Source organism: Falco naumanni, chromosome 7 (genome assembly GCF_017639655.2).
Source record: "Falco naumanni isolate bFalNau1 chromosome 7, bFalNau1.pat, whole genome shotgun sequence".
Classification (NCBI taxonomy): domain Eukaryota; kingdom Metazoa; phylum Chordata; class Aves; order Falconiformes; family Falconidae; genus Falco; species Falco naumanni.
Genome location: NC_054060.1, coordinates 6425663 through 6435437, shown reverse-complemented (window position 1 = coordinate 6435437; position 9775 = coordinate 6425663). Strand labels below are relative to the sequence as shown.

The 9775-nt window shown below is 43.7% G+C and overlaps 1 protein-coding gene across 1 annotated transcript; it reads left to right on the top strand.

Moving 5' to 3' along the window:
• The first annotated feature begins 3782 nt into the window (after window positions 1-3782).
• On the top strand, window positions 3783-9654 carry MTFMT (mitochondrial methionyl-tRNA formyltransferase). Its single transcript, XM_040599848.1, has 9 exons — window positions 3783-3939; window positions 4535-4747; window positions 5173-5295; window positions 6113-6215; window positions 6745-6820; window positions 7376-7467; window positions 7975-8056; window positions 8685-8770; window positions 9071-9654. The coding sequence occupies exons 1-9, from the start codon at window positions 3791-3793 to the stop codon at window positions 9269-9271; spliced, it is 1125 nt and encodes a 374-aa protein (XP_040455782.1). The 5' UTR covers window positions 3783-3790; the 3' UTR covers window positions 9272-9654.
• Window positions 9655-9775: the final 121 nt, after the last annotated feature.

Sequence of the window (9775 nt, the reverse complement as noted above, 5' to 3'; positions counted from 1 at the left end):
ATAAAGCATCTTTGGCATGTAAGCCAAGGTGCTTCCAGTGCAATTGATCCTTTGAATCCCATCTCACAGCTGATTCAGAGCTTCCTCTGGCTGCCCCTGTGATATTTCACCCAGCAGACACGCACACTCCCCAAACAGAGATGTTTCACCGTTGAGCGTTAGCCTGGCAGCAATGGGATGGGAGCTCATGCTCAGAAACACATCCTCCAGGCAAGAAGAGCTCCTCTCTGCTGGGGGAGGCAGGTCAAGCCAGGACATCACACCATGCTGTAAATTGGGCTGTCTTTCCTCCTCATTTCGAGTTGGATCATTTGAAAAGTGTCATCACACTAGGGAACGCTTTTCTTCAGTGTCCTTGTGACCTTTCCATTGCCAGGAAAGGGGTTTCAGTGACAGGCCAGCAAGCAGTCTCGCAGCTTACACAACCAAAATCCTCTGGCTCACTGCCTTTGAGAAAGATGCAAAGGAAATGCCTGGCTCCTGTAGTGCAGTCTCTGAGTAGAGGGAAGGACATATTAGCCATGGTTAAGAGGTGACTGTGACAGGAGGAGGGTGAGTGCAAAGCCACAGAAGGTCCTTTTTAATCCCAATTTCCTATATAGCTTGAATTATGTATCTATATTTTAATTAAGAAAATACATATAAGTTTCCCCAGCTGCTGTGCAGAAGCTGGGCATGACAGTGTAACCCACACTTCCCTAAACTGAAGCCTCTGAAACCAGGTGGGGAAACCTGATCAGAGGAGACAGAGTGACTACAGCCCCTGGGACGTCACGGGAACCTCTGCAGCTCTGCAGTGCCCATCTGGCTCCTGTCCTGCCTTTGGGCTGTTTGAGGAAGAGGTGTCCAACAGCTCCTCCTGTACGGGAGACCCCCAAAACCCTCATGCAGCCCTTGCAAGTCCAGTGTCCCACAGCCAGCGGTGCAGTGATGGGCTACTTCCACTTGCCTCCCTGGGGTGGAGCAGTATGAGTCGGGGACAAGCCTTAGGGCACCAGCACAGTGGCTCCTATTTCACCCCCAATAACCCCCCAAAAATAGTGTCCAGATGCAGGTAGGTGGCTCAGATGCCTTCAGGACTTAGCATGATGTACATGGAAATAAAACCAGTTTCCTGCTGGTTACAGTTGGCCCTTCTGCCCAGTAATCCTCTCCTTCTCTAGAGGGCTGCGAACACACTCAGGAGCTATCTCTCCAGCAATTGCTGTGTTTTAGTTCACATTTCCCTTGACGACACTGGCAGCCTTTAATGGGAGATATCTTTTTACTTCTTGGAGACACTTTCAGTGTCTTTGGCTAGGAAGCAAAGTGGAGATATGACATTGATTTGTGTTCTGCTTCCTCCTCAGATTTGTCCTCACTACTCTTAAGAAGAACTTGTCCGACCTTGGTGTTTTAATTGTGCTTATCTTTTTTGATCCCTTCTGTGTCTTTGACCTGAAATGCCTGGTTACAGAATAACTAAACATTCAGGGTTGTTGGTTTTTTTCCCCCACGTACAAAAGCAGAGTTCTAATGCAGCAGGAAAGAAAGATTTGTGAGCTTCTTTTTGCTTTTTTTTTTTTTTCTGAAACAATCATTGTTGACTTCATTCTGCTGGAAAAATTTATATTGTAATAAATCTTCAGTTAAAATTAATGTACACTGTGTCCAAGACATGATACTAAATAATAGCTGTAATCTGTTTGAACTGCACAGTTGTATCGGAGCCGAGGATTAATTACTTGTGAGCAAGTATACTGGAGTGAATTTAAGTCCACTTCATAAACTCACTGCAAATGAAGCATTAATTACTTCATGAGTAAGGATGGCAAAAACTCAGTATGGACTTCCAGTATTTCCAGGAGCCTTAACGACTGCCAGAACTAAGAATCCGTTTCCAGGGTTTAAGTCCCCTGATGAGCAGCAGGTGAAGCTCCGCACGCAGTGCCGATATGATATACCACTGACACGTTCAGTGCCTCCCGTGCTGGGATCTGATACCTGGAAATTAACACCGAGCAGCAGCTGGATGCAGACTTCAAATTCCCAGCTTTCAGGCAGCATTTGGGCTATCCAGACACGCATGGTATGTCCCTGGCCTTTCTGAATTGCTGGTGATAAATCCAGGGTTTCACCCAAGACCTCAGAGAGCTGGTATTTGCCGGCACAACACAGGACATCTCCTTCCAGCCTGCCTTCCATCAATTGCGATGTCTGCTTCTGGAAAACATGACTATTTTTCAGCATCTGAGATAAGTGGTCAAATTACACGCTGCGTGGAATACTGCTTCCTCTTTTGGGGGGCCTAATACCCATAAGCGCCTGTAATTTCTTAGTTATTGTACAACAACTAATTGTTCCCTGTTTACCAGCTCCATACTATTTATAACAAGAGAGACTGCTCGCCTCCTCTTTTCCCCATGTCCACTTTCCAAGACAAACTACACTGGTTGCTTTAATCTCTTCTCAAACAGAAGTTTTTCCATCATCCTTTTTACTCTCTTTATCTTTTTGTATTTTTACTGTATCCTTTCATCTATGCACCCTGAAATGAAGCAGCTGGAATTGAAGTATTCTGCATGCGACTAAATTGAGGATTTTCATGAGGCTCCCTGAGTAACAGAGAACCAAGTTTTCTGGAGCAATTGATTTTTATGTACTGATTCTCAGCTAGGAAATTACCTCAGTATTTGGTAGGGTATCCTCCTCTTTCCAGGGTGCAGGAATATAAGCGCCTCAGTTAGGATGGCCTTACTCATTTTTATTTCACCTGTAACAGCACTTTCTCATTAGTTTTTCTTTGTTTCTACCTAGACATGGAGGCATCTTCCATACCTGAGAGAAGAAAGCCTTTATGGTCAATACAGAAGTGAAAAAGGGAATGAACATGCAGTGCCGCTTAGCGCAGCACAAATTTTCACTTTCCTCAGCGATCCTTTCCTCGTGTGGCTGTCTGGCATAAATTCTATCATCCAAGTAATTTACATATTTTCACTGGCATATATGAAATGTTTCCAGATCCTCACATTCCATGTTTTTGAAATTCCTAGTGCCAAAGACTGCAGGATATACTGTGATTTAGATGCATAGGGAATTTGTGTATGCAATTTACATTAAATGAAACACTACACAACTAAACCACGGAGGAAGAGAATGTTTGTAGTACAGTGATAAAGTATTTTCATTCTTACGTTATGCGAGACGACTGGTTTTTAAGTGGTTATTCTGACCCCATAGTTTACAAGAAAACTTTCTTTATATTATAATCACTGTTAGAACAAAGCTGTCCACAGAGGCAGCCACAGAAATTAGCTTTTTTCTAATGTGAGCTGCACTGGAGCCAGCAGAACATCAGAGGCTGCGGTGTCAACACCCCTTTCTGACCCTGACGTTTTTCCGCGTTATCTTTGCGAGAAGCAGCCAGTTTACGGTCATGAGGGCCAGGGTTATGGGTCCCCCGCCACAGGAGACGCTCGCTCGGGCAGCACCGACGTTGCGGAGAGCCAGAAGGCACAGGCCGGAGGCCGCGCTCGGGGCGTGCAGCCCAGCCGGGGGCTGAGGCAGAGGCCTGGCTCGGCTCCGCTCGCCTTTCCCCGGGCGCGGTGCCACCGCCTCGGCCCCGGGAAGCACAACCCGCGCTCCCTGAGGGCCCCGCCGCTCCCCGCCTGCGCGGGGCTCCGCCCCGCTCCGCCCCGTCCCGCCCCGCCCCAAGATGGCGGCGCCGCCTCGCCCCAGAGGCCGCCCCGCCCGGCTCCCAGCGGGCTCCGCGCGCCCGGGTGCGTCATCGCCCGGCGCCGGAAGTGCCGCGATGCGGGGCCGGCTGCTGCGCGCCTGGCGTCAGGGGCTGAAGGCGGTGCGCGGGGCGGCGGGGCAGGCGGCCGCACCGCCATGGCGGGTGCTCTTCTTCGGTACCGACCGCTTCGCCGTCACCACGCTGCGAGCCCTGGAGGCGGCCAGGTACCGCCTGCTGGCGGGGCGACGGGCCGAGCGGGCCGTGGCCTGCGGGGAGGAGGCCGTGGCTGTGGTTGAGGGGCGGGAGGGATGGAGACTGAGGGGGGGCGGCAGGGGCTGTCCTGTGGAGGGAGGGGCGGGGGACGGTGAGGGAGAGCTGGGCATCGGGGGGTGGGAGAGGTGGTGGGGTTCAGGGGCCGCTGGGAGATGAGCTGGGGTTGGAGGGGCAGGGACTGTAGGTTGGGCAGAGGTTGGTAGGGGAGAGGGGGTGGAAGGGACCTTAGGGTGGGTCAAGGACCATGGCGTTGTGAGTGGGTCAATGGAGAGGTATCACAGGGGATCAGGTCTTGGAGGAGGGGCAGGGACCATGGGAGTTCGTAAGGGGGCTTGGATTGAAAGGAGGAAGCCTTTGGTGGTGAGGGGGCTGGGGCTGGCAGGGTTGGGAGGCTAGGGTCAGTGGGGGGAGACTGGGGACCACGTAGGGGATAGGCGTTGGGGGGGCAGGTGCTGTGGAAGGGCACAGCAAGATGTGGAGGTGACCCAGTCTTTGTCTCTCTCTTGGTCTGCCTGTGTGAGGCCTTCAATGCCTTGTCCACCCTAGGGAGCCCAGCAAGGACTCACTTGTCTCCAGGCTGGAGGTGGTGACCCTACCCTCCCACTTGCCTGGGGACCTGCCTGTGAGGGACTGTGCCCGGGAGCTCCAGCTGCCTGTTCATGAATGGCCACACACAGGACCTGTGGGGCAGTTTGATATAGGTGTGGTAGCATCATTTGGACGTCTCCTAAGTGAGGACCTTATTCTGCAGTTCCCGTAGTAAGTGAGTTGACCGAATGTCTGTTGCTGCTTTGTAAGCAAAGCTAGACTATGGTTTTGAGTCGGCACCTATGACTTGTAGCAGGCGAGATCAGCTTCTTCTTGGGTTCATCTGCTTAGCCTGAGCCTGCTTCTTTTGTGTGGTTCACCGTTGTTCTTTAACACGCTGATGTAGATCTGTGCAAATGTTCAGCACAATATGTATACCTTTATTCCCCTCATTTCCCTTTCTGTGTTTACTGAGAAACTGAAGGTTATATAATGTGAATTTTCCTTTAAATATATATTTAAACCAGTAATACTTCAGAAGATCTGAGAATTTAATTCTTAAAGTAGTTTCAGTGTAATAAATGTTGCACACCTGTTTACATATGGGTTCCTCTTCAGGTACTGTTCCTATTCTAACTTTAAAATATTCAATTCAGTGGCGTGCTGAATGTCCATCCCAGCTGTCTGCCACGATGGCGTGGTCCTGCACCAATAGTCCACACAGTGCTTCATGGTGATAAAGTGGCTGGGGTGACAATTATGGAAATAAGACCAAAGAGGTAGGTTAGATGTGCTTCCCAAAACAATATACTGCTTCTCTTGCCTCTCAGGACTTAAAATCATCACCGCTTAAATCATGTAAATCATTCTATGTAATAACTTCTTTTTTTTAAAATGTGTGTTTAATATTAAAATTTGAAACATCTTAGAAACTTTCATCTGACCATATGAGACGCGCCACAAATACAGTATTTTAGGGAGTGCATAATTTGTACTCTCTAGACTCTAGGCTTGTTCTCTAATTCTTAGTATTATCACAGGGAGCAGACAGAACAAACAGTCACACAGCTGGATGTATAGGCTTGGTATGATGTCACAGAAAAGATCTGGTTTTCAGACTTCAGGGTCACCTGTAACCTCCTGTAAGTGAAGCAGAGGACAAGCAGTTGCCTATCTAGAGATGGGAGAGATATTAAATGTTTTGGTTTCAGCATAAACTCTGGCTTAAAAGGCTTGGGAAAACACATATAGTTATCTTTTCTTAGATGCTTGTCTGATAATAGATCTCAGGAAAGTGCAAAACAAGTTCCTTCTGAATTCTTTAGGTTGTTTCTGCTGAGGTCTTATGCTTCTGAAATGTAAATTCTGCTTTCTAATCAGTCTCAGCTTGCTGAGGTAAATCTTGCTTACCAGGATATATCTGATACTCTTTTCTCTGTATTGTCTTGTGAACCAAACATTATTTTGATAATGTGTGAAAAATATAAAGTTTTAGAGGAGGAAAGGGTAAATAGTAACTGAATTAACTTATTGAATGTAGATGTTTGAACTGCTGGTTGTTATAGCTTCTCCTCTTGTATGTTTTCTGCCTGATAGGTTTGATATAGGTCCAATTATTAAGCAAGAAGAGTTTGCGGTTCCTCCCCGCTGTACTGCAAAGGAGCTAGAAGTGATGTTATCAAAGATGGGTGCAAATATGGTAAAGTCATGCAAGCTAGTGTCACTTCTGATTAGTACCTTTTAACATATGTGAACAGAATTCTTTTTAATCTTGTTTTGAGTTGACTGCAACTGTTGAGAAGGTAGTGATCTGAAACTTAATGTTTGTGAGCACTTTGCCTTCTTGAGAGGAAAACTGTGTGGTGTGTGATAAGCTGTCAGTGTTGGTCCTGTGTGTTGCCGTTCAGTTTCTATTCAGTGAAGAACTCAAGTGCTTTGTATGGAAACAGTGCGTGTTTCTTCTTTCATTAAAGGGAATATTATCAGAGGGGAGATCATCCATAAAAAAAATACTTGGCTTTTTTAATTGTGATTCAGCAGGTAGGATGCCTTTAATGTGTTTGTGTGTATGATGCAAGTCTTCTTAATATACTGACCGAGTTTTCTAAGAGCTCACAAGAAAGTTTCACTGATGAAGAATTAAGTACTGTATTTGTATATCTTATATTTACTGTTAATAAAAATATTCTACTTAGCTTTGCTAATCTGTACAAAATTTAATTTTGCAGCTGTTAGCAGTTTTGAAAAACTTGCCTGAAAGTTTAAAAAATAAAAAAGAGCAACCGAAAGAAGGAGTAACATTTGGTAGGTACACATCATATTTAATGCAACTTTTTAATTTTTTTTATGATATCAGCTGGAAAAGTAAGTTTCTTCCTACTGTGTTGGGTTATATATTCTTTAGATACCTTCCTCAGTATGGTCTCTTCACTGCCTTCTCTGGCTTAAAAAACTCGTACAGAGGGGAAAAATCTTTCAGAAATCTTCAGGCTTACTACATTAATGAGTCTTCTCCCAGTTGCCTGTACAATATCAAAATCACTAGTGATACTGCAAAATCTGAATGAGTTATTCTTCATGGTTATAATGCAGACAAAAGTGTTACAGCTGTGCTTGTAAATATGTGTTATCAGTTCATAGTGCAATGGGTAAATAAGAGGACAACTGAGAATAAAGTATAAGTAATTGAGTTTTTTGCAAAATCTTTTCTCCAGTTTAAGGTACGTATTGTTAGACAGTAATCCTGCCATTGGTCAGAATAAACCAGTTTAAAATAGTATAAAATAGTACAGCTATTTGTTTACAAAAAGGTGCGAAACAAAATACAAAGTTATTTAATTTCTTCTTTTCCCCTCCTAGCTCCTAAAATATCTATAGCCAAGAGTTGTATAAATTGGGAAGAGCAAACAGCTGCACAGATAATTCAGTTACATCGTGCAATAGGAAGTATGGTAAGACAGTGGATTTTTTTTTAAACCCTTTTCTGTCCTCTGGCATGTCTGGGTTTGGTGGGTTTTAACTAGTAACTAAACCTAATTATTTCAGCTTCTGAAACCTAGCATGTGTTTTAAAATCCCAGCACAGTTCAGCATTAGAGGCAGAATTAGTGTGGTAGAGAATTTTCATGAACTTGATCCCAAGTGTGAAATCGGCTCAATAGTTTTGTATTGTTTCCTCAGAACACTATAATGACATCTTTGCATGACAGTAAACAGTGTGAACGGCGACAGTAAACAGCTATTGTAGGTAGTCACTTTGTGTATGCTAGTGGTTTGCTTGTCAATGAGATGAGGAATAACAAGGAAAAGTAGATAAAATAAAGTCTCTTATCTGGGCATTGACCTAAATTTTCCCCCTAATGTTATTATGACAGATATCTTGTATAAAAAGCCCCACAGCCTAGGCAGTTTTGTGGAAATTGTGACAATTCTTAATGTCTCATCTACTTCTGTTTCCAGTTTCCTTTGCAGACACTCTGGAAGGGTACTACTGTTAAACTTCTGGATTTTGAGGAAGTGGATAATATTCCTGGGTTTTCTGGTATTTTAATTTAATCTGTTAAGTTTTCCTGTCTTTTCAAACATTGACTTGGAGATTGTACCATATTGTACTAAAAAATAGCTTTAAGTACTGCTTTCTGAAGTCAGTCAGTCTTGTATGTGCTCAGAGTGCAGCAAGTTTCTGTGCCCAAAGATGAGCATAAAATGGGTTTTAAGAACATTCTTGCTTTGCGATGATGTTGAGCAAGCAGCAGGTATTGTGCTGTGAATCCTGAGACTGGAGGATTTTAATCCTCTAATTAGTTAGGAGATCCTCTTCTAATGCCATTGTCTGGGGATCTCTCATGAGGGAAGCTGTCCCTGTGTACTGTGGCTTAAACGGTTTTGTATAGTAGTCTGTGAGTCTGAGAGCCTTGTGGGCCGAGTGGTTTGCTAGAGCCCAATCAAGCTTAATGACTGTTTATGGATCAGATAGGGAGCAGTGCCAGAGAGCGACTGTTCTCCTTCTCCCTTGCTCATTTGGGTACAATAAACCACAGAATACAATAAAATAGTGTTGAGCAAAATAGTGACTCAAGATGATTATCATGTTCAGAGAGACCTAAGTGTTTCAAACTTTTTTGTACTTGTTGGCATAAAAATGCAGGACAATCTTGCTTTGCTTTTAGATCAAATATTAAATGATCATGGAGCTGTTGTTCCTGGTTCATTACTATACCATAAAGAGTCCCAAACGCTGATAGCTCGTTGCAAGGTAGGTTTTTTCCACTTGTTTTATATTCAGTGCCCTGAAGATGAGGTTTTTAGTATTTGTGTGTTACATAACTTTTGTCTCAGTTGTCCATTTTTATTCACTGAACTAGTTTAGATTAGAATCAGCCTTCTCATTTGATACTTGAAGAACTCTGCTTCCACTAACAGGCTTGCAAGAGAGAATTTGACTTGTAAACATAATGACATTAAATAAAATGTGTTCTTTAAGCCAAACTGAGAGCTAAAGATAATTTTAAAACATGGAAGAAGCTTACTGCCATTTTCTTGGTTTTATCTTTAGGAAGGCTGGGTTGGATTCAAAAGAGTCGTATTAAGGAAGCAGCTTACAGCACTTGACTTCTACAATGGATATATGCACTCTTGGTTCCAGCGGCAGTCAAGAACAATTCATCAGGAATGCAGATTTCAAACACTCAAACTTAGCACAGCAAAAAAGACTCTGAAAAAGAGGAAAATATTGGCACAGGATATAAAGCAATAGTTGTATTATAAAATGTGGAAGATGTCTGTAAGTTAATAGTAATATAAAATATTTCAGTGCCCACCTGAATGTTACAGTGTTACAGCATTCAACTGAGTTAAGGGTTTTCCTCCCAAAGTGTTTGATGTTGCTGTCATCTGCATGTTTTCATCATGGGTTCCTGATGATACTCATTTCTTTTTCCCCATCAAGGAAGAGAATCTCTGAACACTGAAGACGGTTAATAAATCCTTGTTTCTACTGTTGAGTGTATAAAAATATAAATGTTTTTTATACAATGCTTTCAATTTCTTTTTGAGGACTTCTGGTATAATTTTCTTCAAGCATAAGTTGTACACGGTTACTTTAATCTGGAAATATTAAAATCCTATGCTTCTCTGTAATTCAGAGTTTAGTGTTCACTGAGACTCTTAGATTGTCTAGTTTGATTTTCTTGTGGACCCTTCAACTAGCTTTGTATCCCCATGTTGAGATGAGTAACCTAAGCCTTTGCTGGGAACATCT